Source organism: Macaca nemestrina, chromosome 9 (assembly GCF_043159975.1).
Source record: "Macaca nemestrina isolate mMacNem1 chromosome 9, mMacNem.hap1, whole genome shotgun sequence".
NCBI lineage: Eukaryota > Metazoa > Chordata > Mammalia > Primates > Cercopithecidae > Macaca > Macaca nemestrina.
Window position 1 is genome coordinate 37,157,102 of NC_092133.1, and position 20,961 is coordinate 37,178,062.

Here is a 20,961-nt window from a genome sequence, read left to right on the forward strand (position 1 = left end):
ACCAGGAAGCTGATTGTGTAACTCTCAGTCTCAGCTCAAAAGCCTGAGAAACCGAGGGGAGAGCAGCTAGTGTATGTCCTATAGTCCAAAGGGTGGAGAGCCTGGAGTTCTGATGTCCAACCCAGAGAAGAAGAGTGTATGGCAGTGTATGCCAGCCCCTGGGGAGACACCAGTTCACCTTTTGTCTGTTTTTGCTCCATTAGGGCCCTGAGCTGATGAGATGATGCCTGCCTACATTGAGGGTGGATCTTTTCTACTCACATGCTTCTCTTCTGGAAACACCCTCACTCTAGGTATTCCCTAATACAGTCAAGTTGACACCTAAAATTGACCATCACAGGCCAGGCATGGTGGCTCATGCCTGTAATCTCAGCACTTGGGGAGGCCAAAGTGGGCAGATAGCTTGAGTATAGGAGTTCAAGATCAGCCTGGGCAATATGGCGAAAACCCATTAAAAAAAAAATTTTTTTTTAAATTAGCCAGACATGGTGGTGCGTGCCTGTAGTTAGGAGGCTCAGGTGGGAGGATCACCTGGGAAATTGAGGCTGCAGTGGGCCATGATTGTGCCCCTGCACTCTAGCCTGGGTGACAGAGTGGGACCTTGTCTCAAAAAATAAAATAAATTAACTATCACAGAGAGAGAGTGTGTGTGTGTGATTGCATATCTCTCCCATCTCTCCCTCTCCCTCTTTCTTCCATCCCATTACTTCTTTAGCGTACAGAAAAGCTGGACTTTTTTATTGGCATGGTCAGTCAAACCATTCTACCTGGGGGCAAACTGATCCATTAGGTTCCAGGTTATCTTCAAATGTTTGACTATAATGCTCCTTGCTCTAAGACTCTCTTTTTAGCCACAAAAGATTCTTGCTGGGGAAAAAAAATTCTTTTGGCCTCCTTTCAGGGTTTGAAAGCCTTCTAGAAGAATAGTCTTTCAGTAGCTGACATTTCACTGTATTATATACTCACTTGGCTTTCTGTTAAATTAACAGCATATAATCTGGATGGAGTTTCCACTGCAGCTAAGTGGTCTGTGTCCCACGAAGAGTATCATATGGGTGTCTTTGAGAATTCACTATTGCCCTTGATTTATTCTTTAATTAAGTGCCTGCTTGGGTGTTCTCTCATCTGTTCAAGCTTCTTGCATTCCAGGAGTGGGTTCTTTCTGACTGACTCCTTAAATACAGTGCAGTGTGACTCTATAGCTGGCTTTTCCAGTAGGAGGCTGTGGCCCCAGAGTCTCCTTGCCATTGTTGTTGTTTTTCTTTGCTGAAATAAAAGAACTTTGCACTTTTTCCTCAGACCAGTAGGTTTCAGTGCATTTTGGTTTATTTTTAATTTGCAAGTCATGAAGTATAAGTGCTTAGGATCTGAAGTACAAACCCTGAACATCCAGGAATGCAGGGATTTGTTCTGATTTCCCTCCCAAAATGCTCTTTGTCTAGAAACAGACTCCCTTCACTTACATAATATTCTGTGTAGTTCACTGTATGTCCAGGTTGTGTGTATATGTGGAGTTGTCATATTTAGAGCCTGAGAGGGTTTTATCACTCATTAACCCCAGACAACCAGGTACCTTTTAAAAAATGTGGTATTACAAAGGTAATATCTGCTACTGTCAGGACTTAGTGCCTAATTAGGTGTGGAAAAGAGCATTTTAAAAATAATTTCACATGCCAATGCCAGTTGGCCAGTATTTTTTTCTTTTATAATTTATTTTTTTTTTTAAATTTTATGGAGTCTTGCTCTGTCACCCAGACTGGAGTGCAGTGGTGCAATCTTGGCTCACTGCAACCTCCGCCTCCTGGGTTCAAGCAGTTTTCCTGCCTCAGCCTCTCGATAGCTGAGATTACAGGTGCACACCACCATGCCTGGCTAACTTTTTTTTGTGTGTGTATTTTTAGTAGAGATGGGGTTTTACCATGTTGGCCAGGTTGGTCTCAAACTGCTGACCTTATGATCCACCCCCATCGGCCTCCCAAAGTGCTGGGATTACAGGTATGAGCCACTGTGCCCAGCCTAGTTTTTTTTTTTTTCTTTTTCTTTTTCCTTTTATTTTTTGAGATGGAGTCTCGCTCTGTTGCCCAGGCTGGAGTGTTGTGGTACAGTCTCAGCTCACTGCAACCTCCATCTTCTGGGTTCAAGCAATTCTCCTGCCTCAGCCTCCCAAGTAGCTGGGATCACAAGTACCCGCCACCACACCCCCTAATTTTTGTATTTTTAGTAGAGACAGGGTTTTGCCATGTTGGCCAGGCTAGTCTTGAACTCCTGACCTCAGGTGATCCTCCCGTCTAGGCCTCCCAAAATGCTGGGATTACAGGCACGAGCTACCACACCTTTAATAAATACTGGCCCCAGTTGGCCAATATTGAGTGCCTGGGTGCTGTGTTGAGAAGGACAGAAAGAATGCTATGATTGGTTAGTGATGTTTGCCATGAAAATGGAATAGGGACATGGAGGCCCGTGTATGGTAACTGCTGTTCCTGGTCTACAAAGATATTTATGTTCAACTAAAGATTTTAAAAAATCATTTTCTTGTCCAGACACGGTGGCTCACACCTGTAATCCCAGCACTTTGGGAGGCCGAGGCGGGCGGATCACGACGTCAGGAGATCAAGACCATCCTGGCTAACACGGTGAACCCCTGTCTCTAATCTAGAAATACAAAAAATTAGCCAGGTGTGGTGGTGGGTGCCCGTTGTCCCAGCTACTCAGGAAGCTGAGGCAGGAGAATGGCGTGAACCCGAGAGGCGGAGCTTGCAGTGAGCCAAGATCGCATCGCTGCCCTCCAGCCTGGCTGACAGGGCAAGACTCCGTCTCAAAAAATATATGTATATCATTTTCTTTATAATATAAATGGAAAAACCATTTTTAGGTAACTTCATTTAAGGCAGTGCACATCTAGAGACTGAATAATGTCTACTTCAGAGCAAGGCTGCCTAGTTTGTGTGTAAACATGATGGACTCACTTGAGTGTGCCCTAATTCCTGTCCTCTCTTCCCTTCACTGACGCAGTATGGGAAGGAAATTCATGGCAGAATGACTATGCCTGATACTTGGGCCTATCTTGAGAGGCAGAATAATTCCCCTGAATCTGTAAATATGCTAAGTTACATGGCAAAGGAGAATTAAGATTGCAGACAGCATCAAGGTTGCTAATCAGCTGACTTCAAGATATGGAGAATATCCTGGATCACCTTGGTGAGCCCAATATAATCAAAAACGTCCTTAAAAGTGGAAGAGGGTGTCAGAAAACAGACCAGACAGAGGGCATCAAGGAGAGGACTCAGTTCAGCTAAGCTTTCTGCCCAACATTGCTGGGCTTGAAGATGGCAGAAGACGGCCTAGTGCTAAGGAATGCAGGTGGCCTCTAGAGTTGGGAAAGGACAAGGAGACAGATCCTCCCCTATAGCTTCCAGAAAGGAATGCAGCCCTGACAAAACCTTGACTTTGACCCAGTGGGACCTATTTCAGACTTCTGAGCCACAGAACTATAAGATAACAAATTTATGTTGTTTTAAATGGTAATTTGTCATAGCAGCCATAGAAAACTGATATGCCAATTAAGATGCCTCAATATAATAATAATGATAACAATGAAAATTTAGTGCCAGGCACTATTAGTAAGCATTTTATAAGCATTGTCTCCTTTGGCCCGAATGATCATCATATGAGGTAGGTACTGTTACTTATCCTCACTTTACAGATGGAGATATAGAAACTTAGCAATGTCAGGTGACTGCCCAAGGACACAGAGCTAGGAAGAGTCAGAACCAGGGCTTGAACCCAGGTCTCCAAGATATCAAAGTCCGTGCTTCTGATCATGATGCCGACCTGCACTGGTTGCTCAGTGGCTAGCACCTGGGTCTCTATTAATTCCCTGGTTTCAGCTGCTGCCTTTCTCTGACTTAAGTTTGTCCCCTGCATGCAGTCTGTTCAGTTGACTCTAGCCCTCGTCAGTGCCTTTACTCCTGACTTCGGGTCTTCCCTGTGTCTGCAGACCACCCTCTCTCTCCTCCCTGCACCTTTGCCCCCATCATGTTCTTCCAGCCATGCCTTGGATCCTCTGGCTTTAGGCTCTGTCCTGAAGGTTGGCCTCTCCCTATGGTCCTGGTGGCATGGAGTGGTGCCAGCAGGGGTGAAAGAGCTGCAGGAATTGCCCCTTGGTGTTCACTGCTGGGCCGCTAATAAAGAGTGTGATAGGTGTCAGGGAAGTGTCAGGGAAGTGTAAGGCAAATGGGCATGGGAGCTCCAAGTCTGGTCTGGACCGCAGTGGCAGACCCTTCACCAAGGAGGGAAGAAGCCTGCTGGCTCTGTCAAGCCAGTACTTAGTGTCCAGAAGCCATGATAAAGAAAATGCACCTGGCCAGCCTTGTCTGTGAGTCAGATTTCCATAAATAACTCTATTGTAAAGAATTGATGTTTGTTGTCTGAAGATTCCTCCCGTGCTTTAGGTATATTCAAATATAAATATATTGAGTAGGCATAGTTTTTACTAGGCTAAATATAATAATGAAGTATTTGAGAATATGTGTGGAAATTCAAATATTACAATGAACTCATAAGCATTCATTACTTTGAAGACAGAAAACTTGGGTTCAAACAAGTAAAGGTCTTGTTGAAAGAAGTGTAAATTGAATCCTCTTTTTTGAATTTTCTCTGTTTAGGACATTAGCCTGGGTATAGAATTTAATAATAAAAATAATAGTAATAATAATAATAGTAGCTAGCATTCCTTTAGCACTTCCTGTGTGCTAGATACTGTGCTAAGCAGTTGGCAAGCTCCTAATTTAATACTCACGACAAACCTGTGAGATACATACTATTATTATCACCATTTTACAGACAAGAAGAGAGAGAAGCTGAGAGGATTTTTAAAACTTGGCCCAAGATAATTATGGGCAAAGAGAAAATATAATAGCTATCATTTCCCTTTCTGCATAAGATTTTGACCTTCAGTTGACTTCCTAGCTTTGTTACCCCGGTAACCTGATAAGAGCCAATGTCAACTATGTTTCCAGGCAACATTGCCTACAATAAAAATGGCTCCTGATTGGTAAATTGCATCTGGAACTGGGAGGATCTCTACAGGAACTAGAAATACTTCAAAGGGACACCGTTCTTTGGGCTTTCCTGAGGGCATTGACTCTGGCATATCTCTCATGCAGACCCTGGAAGCTATGCCTCTGGAGTTGCTATGAGAGAAATTGCTCTTGTAGGACATGAGGTTTTTCACCAGCGCGGCCTGCTATGGATCTTGTCTCTTTGCATCTGAGCTGCTGGTCAGGTGCAAGGACTGGCTCAAAGGAAGACCAGCTCTTGTCACTGCCCTCCTAGCTTGTGTCCTGCATCTTTCTGAGTGAACTGGTGCCAAGCATGTCCCAGGGTCATCTTGTGAGTCTGAATGTTTGATTGAACCTAAAAAGACTGGTTGGTGTTGGACTGGTGGGTGTGTAGTCAATACAGCCAGAAGTGGGAAAAACACAGTTGGAACCTATGCATTTCGATCCTAATGCCCATGCTTCTCATCATCCTATGAGACACTCTCAGGGAGGCTCAAGGAGGCCGAAGAACTCTACCAAGTCACAGAGCTGACATTTAACCACCTACATTGTTGCTTCCAAAATCATGATCTTAACCACCAGTTAAGGTGTGACTATAAAGTAAAAATATTTGTTTTTCACAAGTGATTCATTTCGCACCACCTCGATCATTGCATCCACACACATGTGCTCCACAGTGTCATTGGAAGGTACTTAGCTTGATAGTGTAAGCAGACAGGAAGGATGATCATGGGGTCATCCCCAGGAGCTATGATTATTTAGTTTTGCTATAGTGGTCCCTCCTCTCCTTTTTGTAAAAAAAAAAAAATTTATTTTGAACTACTTTTAGAGAGAAAAGTTGCAAAAACATCAGAGTTCTTGCATACCTTTCACTCAGGCTCCCTTAATACTAACATCTTACATAACCATAGTACAATTACCAAAGCCAGGAAATTACGTTGGCACAATACTTCTAACTAAATTATAGACCTTGTTCACATTTCTCTAGTTGTGTCACTGATATTCTTTTTCTGTTCCGGGATCCTTTCTAGGATCTTATAATGCATTAGTTATTTCTTCTCAGTCTCCTTCAGCTTGCAACAGTTCCTTAGTCTTTCCTTGTCTCGATACTTTTGAAGAGCACTGATCAGTTATTTTGTATAATGCCCTTCAGTTTGAATTTGTCTGATGTTTTCTATAATTGGGCTGAGGTTATGAATTTTTGTCAAGAGTGCTATAGAAATGATGTCCTTCTTGGTGGAAGGAGTCATGATATTCTTAAGTCTCATTACGGGTGCACATTTTTTTCTGTTCTTTTCTTTTTTCTTTTCTCTTTTTTGTTTGTTTGTTTGTTTTTTGAGACGGAGTCTTGCTCTGTCATCTAGGCTGGAGTGTAGTAGTGTAATCCCGGCTCACTGCAACCTCTGCCTCCCAGGTTCAAGCTATTCTTCTGCCTCAGCCTCCTGAGTAGCTGGGAGTGCAGGCACACGCCACCACGCCCAGGTAATTTTTGTATTTTAGTAGAGACGAGGTTTCGCCATGTTGGCCAGGCTGGTCTCGAACTCCTGACCTCAAGCAATCCACCTGCCTTGGCGTCCCAAATTGCTGGGATTATAGGCATGAGCCACTGCACTTGGCTTGTTCTTTTCTCTTTTTAAGTTCTTTCTTTAACTTCTCCCAAAATGGGCACATTAGGAAAGGGGTTATAGTACCCAGAGTGGAAGCCTGCATCCATATATATGAGCATGCCAGGACCAGCCAGGACTGCTCTTGCTTCTACTATTTTCTTCCACATTTTATTTCCCTAAATTCTCTTTATAGCTCCTTCAGTTTCGCACCTACGTCTCTGATATGCAAATCAACTCTCTCAAATTGAATGTTGGTAGTGAAAATAGCTGGACCATTGCATGAGGCTTTTACCACTCTGTCAACAGGATTGACAGATAGTGTGTGTGAGGTTTGCGCTCTGATATTATCAGCCTGGGAGATTTGGTGATTAGTGATTAAAATGGTCCTGAGGTTGCTATACACTGGAGAAGGTTCCTGGAGATGCTGGGGCCTGAGACAGGTATGGTTTTCTAGAGGGTTCAGCATTGGGCAGTATAAAGCTGGATCACAGGTCTGTGGAGTTTCTCCCTCCCCTTATCTTTACGGGTGTCTGACCCAAGCATGTCTTCCCTTGGGGGTAAGTTCCTTGGTGCTTCATTGTTGGGTTAATGATGAGTTTCAAACTGGAGTTTCAAAAATTAACTGGGGTCAGGGTCAGGCAGGTGGGAGTGGAGATAGGGGTAAGAATTGAGAAGAAGGAAGGCAATACAGAGTCTTGGTCAGGTAGAGGAGGGTCCTGCTCTTAGCAGGGCACACACCTGTAGAATATGTGTTCCTTCCCATTTTTCTTTTCTTTTCTTTTTATTATTTTGAGACAGGGTTTCACTGTGTCACCCAAGCTGCAGTGCAGTGGCATGATCCTAGTTCACTGCAGCCAGATCTCTTGGGCTCAAGCAATTCTCCCACCTGAGCCTCCTGAATAGATGGGACTATAGGTCTGCACCACCATGCCCAGCCAATTTTTTTTTTTTTTTTTTTTTGAGACGGAGCCTCGCTCTGTCGCCCAGGTTGGAGTGCAGTAGCGCGATCTTGGCTCACTGCAAGCTCCGCCTCCTGGGTTCACACCATTCTCCTGCCTCAGCCTCCTGAGGAACTGGGACTACAGGCGCCCGCCACCACACCCGGCTAATTTTTTGTATTTTTAGTAGAGACAGGGTTTCACCGTGTTAGTCAGGATGGTCTCGATCTCCTGACCTTGTGATCTGCCTGCCTCGGCCTCCCAAAGTGCTGGGATTACAGGTGTGAGCCACCAAGCCTGGCTTTCTTTTTTTTTTTTTTTTTGGAGAGACAGGGTCTCACTCTGTTGCCCAGGCTAGTCTTGAACTCCTGGGCTCAGCCATCTTCCCACCTCAGCCTTCCAAAGTGCTGGGCTTACAGGTGTGACATCCTGTGCCCAGCCTCCATTTTCTAACTCCATGAGGAAAATGTTCCATGAAACACAATTAAGCAAATTAAACTGAAAGTCTCATGTAAGTAGAATATTTCTGGTCTTGAATTTTTAAGGAATGAATTAGGTGTGAGTTCTTATCAGAACGTGTTTAAAATAATGAATGCATCTCTAGGTATGCTTCAGGATTAGTACAATTACCCTAATCTTTCTAGTCTGTTGTGGAATTCAGTGGTGACAAGAGCAGGCGGGTGGGATTCATTTACTGGTTCCTCATTTGGAATTGTAGTGCCCTGAACTGGAAGACATCACGGTACATTATATTTATGTCATGCGTCTACTATGCCAGGAGACATAAACTGAAGAAGTAGAAATAAGGAGGTTGTTTTTTGTTTGTGTGTTTTTTGGTTAATAAGGTAACACAAACATATCAGAATACTGCATTTCTTTATTTTTTCGAATAGGCTGAAAAGCTATAATATAAGAAGATGAACAGTGGAATATCTTTCTGTATTATTTATCCCCATCTTCTCAGTTCCTAGAAAACCACTGATATCAATGTCTTATATCTCCTTCCAGGGTTTCTTTTCTTTTCTTTTTTTCTTTCTTCTTCTTCTTTTTTTTCTTTTTTTTTTTTTTTGTTTTGTTGTTGTTGTTACTGAGACAGGGTGTTGCTCTGTTGCCTAGGCTGGAGTGCAGTGGCATGATCACAGTTCACTGCTGCCTTGACCTCCTTGGCTTAAGTAATCCTCCCGGTTCTGCATCCCAAGTGGCTGGGAGCACAGGCGGGTGCCACTATACCTTGCTAATTTTTTTCTTTTTCTTTTTCTGTAGCGATGGGGTCTCACTGTGTTGCGTAGGTTGGACTCGAACGCCTAGGCTCAAGTGATCCTTCAGCCTTGGTCTTCCAAAGTGTTGGGGTTAAAAGTGTGAGCCACCCGCCTGGCCCAGAGTTTCTTTTTTACATATATAAGCAAATACAAAAATAGAATCTTATTTTGCCCCCTTTGGGTAGCATATCAATTATCTAAAATATTGTATTTTTTGAAGATTCTGAATCTTCAGTTTCATCAGAATCTTCAAGAATATGTATTTCCTTTTTATTCCTTTTTTTGTCTCAGATTTTTTTTTAATTAAATAATATGATTCCAGTTATGGTCCTCTGTCAACCCCCTCCGAGTCCAGTGATCCTCTCTCCCTCTCCATAGAGTAACCACTTCCAAAAATTCATTATTTATCATTCCCAGCACATTTATGTGTTTACTGCATATTTATGAAATCATAAACACAATTTATTCCCTGTTATTCCTGCTTCCATTTTTTCTGTAATAAACAATGCGACGATATAGTATTTCAAAATTGAACCTATTCTTTCAAATGCAAATGAGCATATCTTTACCCTTTGAGACCTGTGGTGCAAGGAAGAGCCTGAGGGTTGTGCACGTTGCTCTCTTTCATGCCCCACACTTACTGAGTGTCCTTCTTGAGTAGGTAGATGGATGGAGGGATGGATAGATTGATGAATGCTTGAATCTCTTAAGAGAGTTGCCAAACCTCATAGTTCCATCTGTAAAAACCTCCTTGCCTGTGGAGGAGAACAATATATAAATCTTAGTCTCCTTTTCCATCTAGATGTTGAAATGCTTCAGGCCAGTACATCTAACCCAATCCCTAGAGATGGTTTCTCTCAGGCCACTAAGGACTCTATGATCCGCAAGTTTTTAGAAGGTAAGTCATAGCCATGAGCAGGGAAGCCAAAAGAGTGAAAGAGAAACAAATGCAAGACATTGTCTGGTTCTTTATAAGGGTTGCTCCCCTCAAGGAATGGGCTGTGGCATACATGGCATGCGATGTGAATAGAGGCACTCTGCCTCCCCTGACCCCTCTACCATGAGCTCCCCCATCAGCCCTTTAGAGGTGGGCCAGGAGTTCCAACCAGTGGAGCCACTTGTTTGGGTAAACAAGTTGCCTCTAGCAAGACCTCTTTTAAAATGCATATGTTGTTTTTATTTGGCCAAAATGTATTGAGTGCTTACTATGTGCAAAGCACTGTTCTGGATGTTGGGGCTGGAGATACAAAGAAAAGTAAGATATGATGAATGCCTTCAAGGAGCCTTTACTCGCTGGTGAAGGAGGCGAATATAAACAAAGATACTAAGTTGAGGCTGTGTTGTATAGTGGTTAGGAACATGAACTCTGATCTATTCTCAATTTTCCCATCCAGTTAGCTGGAAAACCTCAGGCAAGTTACTCAGCTCCTCTGGGACTCAGTTTCCTCCATTGTAAAATGAGATAAATGTTGTGATAATTAAATGAGTTATTATGCATTAAGGTGTCAGAGCACCACCATGCACATAACAAGCAGTTAATGAAGATTTGTTATTGTTATTATTATTACTGAAGGTTTCAAAGGTGGAGGATGTTAAATTGCATGGGTAATTCTTTAACCCTGTCCAGTTGTTTACAGTGTATGGTGCGGTCTGTTGATCAAGTAGATTTAGAAAGCAGAGTGCTAAGAGGAGGGGACTCAGAAGGGGACAAAAGTAGTTTTCACAGTGAAGAGGAAGGAAAAACTCTAAAGCAGTGGTAGACAAACCACAGCTTGGCCATCTGCCTGTCTTGTAAATAAAGTTTTATTGGAACACAACACGACCATTTATTTAGTATTGTATATGGCTGCTTTCATGTCACAAGAGCAGTTGAGTCCCTGCAACAGACTTTATGGCCTGCAAACTTTGAAATATTTACTATTTGGATCTTTAAAAAAATGTGTGCTGACCCCAACTCTGGAACAAAAAGTTTTCCTGAGAGGGGAGTCCTGGGCAGTCTGTTTTTAAGCCCTTTTAAGAAGTACCACTTTCATTGGACAGTTGGCAGTGAATGCCCCACCTTTCCTAACTAGGGCTTTGACAGTCCTATCTAGGACTTTTCCTAGTTCTAATAGGATGAATAACTGAATCCCAGCAGTAAAACAGAGATGATAAATCCTTGTGCTCCTGTCCTTTCACTGCATCACTGGGTGTCAATGAAGGTAACATGAGTGTTTTCTCAGTTGCTTTGTGTGGTGTTCTGAGCAGATGATACAGGAAGTGATAGGTAAAGTTCTTTGCTAGGGGGCAGCACTGAGGAAACAAGGTAGGGTCCCTCACTCTGCTTTTATGACTGGCAATCAACCAGTTTGGCCACTGCTTTCAGTCACCTTTCTCTGCGTTTCTAGGCAACAGCATGGGAACGACCAATCTGGAGAGAGATCAGTGCCATCTTGGTCAGGAAGAAGATGTTTATCACATGGTAGATGATGATGATGCCTTTTCCATGGACCTGGCCAGCAGGCCCCCTGTCCCAGTGCCCAGACCGGAGACCACTGCCTCTGGTGCTCACCAGCTGCCTGACAACGAACCATACATTTGTAAAGGCAAGTGTGACAGGGAATGATGTCCAGCTGGGTCTTTGGAGCTTCTCAACAGGGATTTCCTGGATGACCTGGTTTTCTGAACCATTGCTCAGAGACTATCCCCTTCTAAATGGTCTTTAACCAGCCCTAGGAGATGGGGTCATATCTTGGGACAGATTCTGAAGCTAGAACGGGAGTAATGACCAGAGTGAGTACCAGCCCTCCCGGAAGTATTTATGTACAGTTGCAAAGGCAGGTAAACAAGAACCCGGATACATTTTTATCTCCTGAAACCCTTCTGGATATTATTAATTTTGAATTGCTAACATTTATTGAAATCTATCAAGAATGCTTTATCTGGAACATGCCATTTAATCTTTACAATAACCTATTAGGTAAGGACCATTATTATGTCATTTGACAGATGAGGAAATAGAGGTTTTACAGAGGTCACTCAACCATTGCATAGCAAAGCCAAAATTTGAACTCAGGGAGTCTGATTTCACAGCCCTGGCTTTTAGACACTATGCTAGGCTGTCCATCTACCCATGTTATTAAAAATTAAGGTTTTGACTTTTTCATAATTATCCCTGGGACATTAGTTAGATACTGATAGCATTGTTAGTTTCACTATTTTTTGGACTTGGTTACAATAATATGGTTACAAGTACTATAAGACTATTAGAAATAGGAAGAGAGGTGGCTCATGCCTGTAATCCCAGCAGTTTAGGAGGCCGAGGCAGGTGGGTTGCTTGATCCCAGGAGTTCGAGACTGGCCTGAGCAGCATGGCAAAACTCTGTCTCTTCAAAAAATACAAAACATTAGCCAGGTGTGGTGGCACGCACCTGTAGTCCCAGCTGCTCAGGAGGCTGAGGTGGAAGGCTTGAGCCTGGGAGGTGTAAGTTACAGTGAGCCGAGATTGAGCCACTGCACTCCAGCCTGGGCAACACAGCAAGACCCTGTCTGAAAAAGAAAAAAAAAAAGAATTGCCAGATCTGTGCTCCTGAACTACATTCTATTTTTCAATGGTCTCATCATGTGGTTGGAGGTGTGGCAAAAGGGAATTAGAAATTGGGGAAGATAGCATTCACCCAGAGCCCTAGGTAGTCGGGTTGGGGTTGCCAGATAAAATACAGGATGCCTAGTTAACTTTCAATTTCAAATAAATGGCAAATGAGTTTTTAGCGTATGTCCCAAATAGTACACACATTTTTGTTTTGGGAAATCCAGCAACCCTGAACTGGGTAGGAATACAGTTGTGAGATATTACGTACTGCCAGGTGCTGTCAGTGCTTCCTGCCTACAGTCTCCTTGGGTATCATCTCCTTGGCATGAGCAGCAGACACTGTTGGTTCCTTGCCCATGTCCCCCTAACCCTTTGCATTTCTGTGCTCATTGGCTGGACCCTGCCTGTCAGCACCAGTGTCTTTCAGCCTGAGGGCTTCCTCTGGCACCTGGAGCCTTCTCTGCCCTCTTACAGGACAGGTTGAAAGCACTGGGGAATTAACACACAGAGTTGCTGCCCTCAACCAGTGCCTGACAGGAGGTATGGATCGGTGCCCCAGTTTACTTGCCACTCTGGTGAGAGAATTCTTAGTTGTGCATTCTACATTGCATTCTAGTGATTCCTAGGTTGCCTGCAGTGTAACTTGCTTGTTAACCCACCATTTATTGCACCATCCACTTCCCCGTCTCACCTCCATCACCTCTCAAATAGACTACTTGCATTTGAATCCTTGTCTCGGGTCCTGCTTCTGAGAGAACTCAATCTAAGAAGCGTGCAAATATATGCTGGTAATTCCTAAATAGCGGAGGGAGTAGGGAACAGTATTGATGGCATGGCTCCTTGTAGGGATGTGTTTGGACAGGGGCACAGGTGATTCCTCAAGAGCCCTGATGGACTTGCTAGGAAACTGTGGAGAAACAAAGGAAAGGAGAGAGGCAGGAGATGACAAAAGGGACAATGGCTTGGAGGCCAGAATACCTGGGTTCATCTCTCTCAGCTCTTGCATTTTCCAGCTGTTCAGCATAGGATGTTGGGTAAGTCATTTCACCTTTCTTTTTCTTTTTTTTTTTTTTTGAGACAGGGTCTTGCTGTGTTGCCCAGTTTGGTCTTGAACTCCTGGGCTCAAACAATCCTCCTGCCTCAGCCTCCCAAAATGCTGGGATTATGGGCGTGAGCCACCATGTCCAGGCCATTTCACCCTTTTTTTAGCTTTAGTTTCCTCATCTATAAAATGGGTATTGTAATAATACACATATAGATTAATACATGTCCTAATAATACATACTAATACTCTGCCATAGCCTTATTGTGAGGGTCAGATGAAATAATACAGAAGGAAGTACTTTATAAACTGTAAGGCATTGTAGAAACATCACTTGGGTTAACCAGCATGCCAAGGTATTGCTGATTATTGGCAACAGTCTCAAAGTTTAGATATGAATAATGATAATAAAAGCTAACAGTGTGTTTACATGGGCCAGGCACTGTTCTAAGCACTTTCCATGTATTAACTTGTTTAATCCTCATCACAATCCAGTGTAAGAACTATTATCATCCTCATTCTACAGATAAGAAACAGGGACAGGAAGAGGTCAAGCCACTTGTCCAAGATCATATGGTTCACAAGCCATAGAGTTAGTATTTGGCTTCAGAGAGCCTCTTTCAGAGCCCAGGGAGCCATAATCACCATGTCATCTTACCATTAAGTGGGCCTTTGTCATGCCCCAGCTTTCTCTCCTAACCTTCATGAATCTGTCCCTCATAAGTGACTTCATCTTTTTTTTTTTTTTATACTTTAAGTTCTAGGGTACGTGTGCACAACGTGCAGGTTTGTTACATATGTATACATGTGCCATGTTGGTGTGCTGCACCCATTAACTCGTCATTTACATTAGGTATATCTCCTAATGCTACCCCTCCCCACTCCCCTCCCCACAATAGGACCCGGTGTGTGATGATCCCTTAATCTCTTTGGAGCTGTGCACACATTTTACTATTCTACTGCTTAGAGTTCTGTCTTATGGCACTAGTTGGCATTTTAAGTGGTACTTCCTTTTATTCTCAAATTTTAAGGCTCACATTTTCCATGGCTAGCTTCAGGTGCTCAGGGGTCCAGGCACATGTTCGTGTTCCCATTACCGTTTTCTTCAATGAGCTTGTAAATGCTGATCATGTCCTCTGGCTAGCTTTGTCTTTCTAGTTTGAGATTGTGTCTGCTTAGTCTGCCATTACTTGACAATTCCTAGTCCTTCTCATTAATTGCCTCTTTCTACACTTTTGATTTACAGAACCACATATGGTGGTCCTAGGTATGGATTCATTATTATTATTATTTTGTACTGGATTTTGATAATTTTTCAGTAATCAGAATATTGTTTATCTCATAGTTTTTGCAGAAAAAAGTCAAGAGCGGCCTGGGAATTTCTACGTTTCCTCAGAGAGCCTCAGGAAAGGTAAGCCACATGTTATATGAACTGAACTTTTGTGTGGTTGAAGTGTTCATAGGTCAGTGATTTCCAAGTGTAACAATAGCTCCTTGGCATTGAAAAATAGAGGGATCTAGGCCAGGCATCATGGCTCACACCTGTAGTCCCAGCACTTTGGGAGGCTGAAGGGGGTGAATCCCTCGAGGCCAGGAGTTTGAGACCAACCTGGGCAACATAGTGAGACCCTGTCTCTAAAATTAAATAAATAAATAAATACAATAGAGAGATCCAAGGATACTTTAGGGTGGCACTGTCTGAGAGTCTTGTACTGATGGTAAAGGGGGAGGGAAAGAGATCAGGGTCCTCTACAATGTTGTACAAATTGGTCATACAAAGGACCTTAATTAGTGGAAGTATCCATAAAGCACATAAAAGTATAATCTAAAAATGGAGGTTGATGCCAACAGGATGAAAGTAGGTGGCCCAGCACCCAGTCTTTACCTAATGATACAGCCTTGCTGGGCTGTTTACTTACCTTATCTATACTAGCCAAACTATACTTCGAATCAACTTTTATTTAAAAGGTATTTTGCTTGCCATTGGGGAACAACTTGGAAGTCTCATTTTTCTAAACAGTTTTAAAGGAAGTTTGAGGAGCTACGTGCTCTTTTTTTTTCTTGATTTCCTTGTGCTAAGCAGAAACACTCAGTATTATCCCATTGAGGATTCTTTTGAAAAGTAGCCATGACACCATGTAAGCATTTGAAGGCATCCCACAAGGGCTCTGGTAGTGGGAGACTGGAACTGGTTGGCTTGTGCATTTTGTTTTTTCCTCCACCGCGTCTCCCAACACCATTAAAGAGAGCCTTGAGAAGGGCAGACCTGGGAGAAGGATGTGTGGGTGTGTGTGGACAGATAGTGAGTGGTTGGGCAGAATGATAGATAAACGTCTTTGAGGCTTTTTCAGTACTCACTGGTGAAGCCATTTCTCTTTATTCTTCATGTTGTGTCCCTGAATCACAATACCCAAATGGGGTCCTGCTGGAGAAATTCAGATTCAAATAGCCTCATATGAATTGAGTGAAACGTCAAGTTGCCTCAGTGGCCCCACGGTCACTGCGAATAGCTCATTCCCCACAGAACTGGAGTCACAGCCTGGAGAGAGATGAGGGTTGGCTTCATATTTCCCTAGAAGCTCCAAAGCAGAGAACTGTGAATTTGTAATGTGGAAGAGAGGTTGGCAGAGGAACAACCCAAGGGTAGCCAGCTGGAAGCCTGCACCTACTTTATACCTGATGCTGTTGGGCCTGGTCATGATTCCACTGATGTTCCAGTCTCCTGGGGCATTTCATGCCCATGGGTCCACAATCACTGTGCCCCATGCTGCTTAGAGACAGTGAGGGACGAGAGTGGAGCTAAGAGAAGCATCCTGGCTAAACTCTTCCAGTATATTCTCTTCTGGGTGTGGATTTAAGTCTAAAGCAGTGGTTCTCAATTGGAAGTGATTTTGTACCCACTCCCTAAAGAACATTTGGCAATATAAGGGAAATTTTTGGTTGTCACAACTAAAGAAGCGGGTGCTGCTAGCATTTAATGGGTAGAGGCCAGGGATGCTGCTGAACATCGTACAATACACAGGACGCACCCACACAGTAAGGAATTACCTGGCCCAAAATGTCAATAGTGCCAAGGTTGAGAAATGCTTGTCTAAAGGCATCTCAATAATTAAGGCTTGGCTGCTGCTTCAAGAAAACACCAAATGGTGGATGATGCTGATGCAGTGGAAGAGCCTGGGCGTCCTGGAATGGAGACTGTGATGGCCTCCCTGGAGGCTTTGGCAGTGACATTCAGGCCGAGGTTGTGGCTGTGGCTGGGGCCAAGGCTCTGGAGTTCATGGAAGTAAGGCTGAGAAGAAGGAGTGGACACTTATCACTAAGTTAGACCACCTGGCCAAAGACATGAAGATCAAGTCCTGGGAGAGCTCTCTTCTTTCTGCCCATCAAGGTGTCTAAGATCATTGAGCTTTTCCTTGGGTCATCTCTCAAGAATGGCGTTCTGAAGATTATGCTGACACAGAAGTTGACCCATGCTGGGCATTTCACCAGATTCAAGGTGTTTGTTGCCTTTGAGGACTACAGTGGCCATGTTGTCTGGGTATTAAGTACTCCAAGGGGTTAGCCACTACCATCCAAGGGGGCCATCATCCCAGCCAAGCTCTCCACTGGACCTACACAGACAGGCTACAGGGGGAACAAGATCAGCAAGCCCCACGCCAGCTTTTGCAATGTGACAGGCCACTGGCTCTGTGCTGGTGTGCCTTATCCCTGTCCCCAGGGGCACTAGCATTATCTTGGCCTCTGTGCCCAAGAAGCTGCTGCTCATGGCTGCTACACCTTGGCCAGGGACTGCACTGCCACCCTGGGCCACCTTTGATGCCATCTCTAAGACTGATAGCAACTTGATCCCTGACCTCTGGAAAGAGACTGTATTCACCCAATTTCCCTACCAGGAATTCACTGACCATCTCTCAAGACCCACACCAGAGTCTCTAAGCAGAAGACTCAGGTTCCAGCTGTGGTTACAACATTGGGTTTTTATACAAGAAAAATGAAATGAATGAAGTCTGTTAAAAATAATAGCAATAATAATTAAGACTTGGGAGAGTCAGCAGATTTCACACCTCCCTTAAATGTTGCAGCCTTGTCTGCTTTAGTGTGATAGGCTTTGGAATTATTAGCTGCGTTCTTCTGCCCTGATTTTATGTTGTATCTCCCCCTTCTTGGCTACAAGTAATTGTTCTTTTGAGATGAGTCCTCTTGAGCCTGTGACCAGCCTCATTAACCCTACGCCTCTGGTGAGCGGTCCCCAGTGGGGGAACTGTCAAGCTGAGTTTTGCCATCCTTTCCAGGGCCGCCTGTCAGACCATGGAGGGACAGGCCTCAGTCGAGTATATATGACCCTTTTGCGGGGATGAAAACACCAGGCCAGCGGCAGCTTATCACCCTCCAGGAGCAGGTGAAGCTGGGCATTGTCAACGTGGATGAGGCTGTGCTCCACTTCAAAGAGTGGCAGCTCAACCAGAAGAAACGATCGGAGTCCTTTCGTTTCCAGCAGGTAACTAGCTTCGTATGGAATTTGTTTCATTTCTATTTCCCCACTTGACAGTGGAGCAGGGCTGGGCCATGGCTGTCTTGTGTATTGCTGTACATGACACCTGTGCCTGCAAACGTTTGAGTTTCATTGTGAACCAGCGAGTGTGTATGAGTGTCACCTCGGTCTGTAAGCACATGGCTCCCTGGCTGAGAGCTGGATAGCTTTTCCAGGTGCCATGAGGCTTGAGATCAGGAACAAAGACTCAACTATAAACACTAACTCCGCTGCTGTGTCTCCCTGCATTTGGCTCCCTGCTTCTGCTTTCCAGCTTTTTTCTTTTCAGAGTCCCTTTCTCTATTCCTACTGCCAAATACCCTCATAGCTATCACACTTTAGCACTCAAAGAGAACTTGGAAAACTACCAAGAAATATGATTAAATGAACAAAACAAGTTGCAGATGCAAAACTACCCAAATTAAAACAACTCAGACACCTCCACACACAAACTCTGTATTTCTATGGACATGTATATAAATGCAAGGACAAAGATCTGCAAATGGTGGCTGCCTCGGGCCCATTCCAGGGGCCACCTCTCGGGAGAAGACTGGGATTGGAGGACTGGGATGTCAGAGGAGACTCTTGCTTTACCTGAATGGTTTGAAGCTTTTATGAGAATATATAACTCCATACCCGTATCATAAGTGTACACAATATATAATTAAAAACAATAAAAAATCTCAAACTCAACATTAGGAAGTTCCTTCTTAGTCCACCAATGCCTTTGTATTAAAAAGGAAGAAATGGGGCTCAGGAGGTTAAGGGACACATCCAAGGCAACTTTCCTAGTGAGGGGCCGAGTCAGGACTGGAACTATTGCTGTCTCTCTCCACCTCCCCAGGCTGTTTCCTTCAAAGTACTAGCCAGGCCCGACCCTGCCTACCCTCAGAGATCAGATGGGGTTGGGCACGTTCAGGGTGGTACGGCCATAGACCCTGGTGGTGTGTATTCTAATCTCTGTTCTTATGCTATCTGACATACCAGCACCCCTCCAGGGCTGAGATGGGAGCCTGTCTTCTGGGACAGGATTAGTGGTGAAGAGTGGGGAAACGTGTCATCAGGCAGCATTTGCTGACCTCTGACAGTGCTATGTTAGGCATTGTGTTCAACATTAAATAGACCTGACCTCTTTCACTCCTCATACACGCATATGAAATAGGTATTATTCCTCCTTTTCCACAGAAAACTGAGGCTCAGAGAGGCGAAGAGGCAGTCAAGATTCAAACCTCCCCTTTCTCACCCCAGAATCTGTGCTCCCTTCACTATACCTTCTGCCTTCTTAGTGCTCCTTAAGACAGGGGCACCTGCTCTGCCAGATGCCCCCCTCTCTTTGGGGGCCTGAAGGGTGGGAGGGCACTCTGGAGAGCTGAATGCAGGAATCACAGGTGCTCCTCACTCAGGAGCCCCCAGGAGGCTGCAGTCCTGCTGAGAAAAGGCTGGCCCTGGCTAAACAATGTCTTTTTGCTCCTTGCCAAGTTGTGCAACCACGTGGCACAGTAGTTAAGAACAGCCAGGGCTCTGGAGCTGGCAGCCTGAATTTACATCTTTGTTCTGCTATTTGTGGCTGGATGACCTTGACCTTGCTGTGCCTCTGTTTTTCCACCTCTGAAATGTGAAGCGGGAGGTCTAGGTGATATAAGCCACTGTAAGCAGCATGACTGGTACATAGTAAATACATAATAAATGTTAGCTGTCTTTCTTTTTTTCTTTTTTTTTTTACATTTTCTTGTAGTGTAATGTAATTGCTAATATGAGATATAATCTGTAAGCAATTAATACAAATATAAATAGGTATAAGCCACCACTGACTCAGTCTGCTGAAAAGCTTCTCAGCTAAAGTAGTTTGAGGATAAGTTTAAAGGAAATGAGAAGGGGTGGACAGGGAGGTTTCCAGTGGGAACATAATTTACGTGCCTTATCATTATCATCAACTTGTATGTACCAGTCCATTGTTGCAGAAAGGTAAATCCTTTCCAAGTATTTGTTGTTGTTGTTGTTGTTATACTTTAAGTTCTAGGGTACATGTGCACAATGTGCAGGTTTGTTACATAGGTACACATGTGCCGTGTCTTTCTGTGTTTATATCCAAGAGACCTCTTCCTTTCCCATGAACTGGCCCAGAACTCTTGGGTGTAGCAGACAACTGGGGTTCATATTCAATGTGGCAGAAGCCCAGCCCATGGGGGCTCACATTGTTTGGTCCTGATAGCCTCCGGGCACTTCCTGAGTATCTCCCCTCCAGGGGCTGGTGGTGTGGAGACATTTCTGGGTGGAGGCCTCATCTTCCTTTTCCTCTGCCTCTCTGTCCACTGCTCTGTCTCCTTCATGTCGCCCTCTCACGAGTGGACTCTGAAGCTTTCCTTCAGCTCCTTCTCTGTGCAGTCTGTGTCTCTGGTTCCACATTTCCAGCCACCAGTTGGCTTTGTCCCCATGAGGTGTCCCAGACTCGCAGCATGTCTAACAACAAACCATCCCTCAAGGCCGCTTTCCTTTCCCAACACCCTCTCTGTGCTCATCACATTGTCTTCTCCTGGAGACAGAGGTCAGACCTCAGTGTCTCTTTGGCCTTCTCCCGTGCTTTTGCACACCCAGCCAGCGGCGTGTCCTGCTTGGTCTGCTCTGTGGCATTTGTCCTCTTGCATTTGCTCCTGTCTCTCCATTCCCCCAGCCACATCCCCATGTCAGCTTCTGTTGCCTGCATCTGGCATACTCCATAGTCTCCAGAAAGGTCTACTGGCCTCCATTCCTTCTTCTCTAGTTGACTGGAACCTTAAAGCCGTGACAGGCTCACAATGTTCAATGTTTCCCTGCTGCCTCCTGGACACAGCTCAGTCTCTTCGCCTGCAGCTGCAGATCAACCCCCCTTTCCAGTTCGGCCTCCTGCGACTCCCCCACATGAACCTTCTGCTCCAGCCAAATTGTCTGCACATTTTCCCTAGAATGCTCAGGC

General features: G+C 44.4%; 1 protein-coding gene across 3 annotated transcripts in view; it reads left to right on the forward strand.

Moving 5' to 3' along the window:
* LOC105478460 (phosphoinositide-3-kinase adaptor protein 1) overlaps positions 1–20,961 on the forward strand; it is a 129,983-nt gene that overhangs the window by 83,033 nt on the left and 25,989 nt on the right. For 2 of the 3 annotated variants that reach the window (XM_011735797.3, XM_071069374.1), the window contains 4 exons: positions 9,667–9,762; positions 11,252–11,449; positions 14,823–14,888; positions 17,770–17,975. In XM_011735797.3, the coding sequence (XP_011734099.1) occupies positions 9,667–9,762; positions 11,252–11,449; positions 14,823–14,888; positions 17,770–17,975 (566 nt within the window). The remainder of the gene's footprint in view (positions 1–9,666; positions 9,763–11,251; positions 11,450–14,822; positions 14,889–17,769; positions 17,976–20,961) is intronic. The other variant, XM_011735798.3, reaches the window with a different exon arrangement.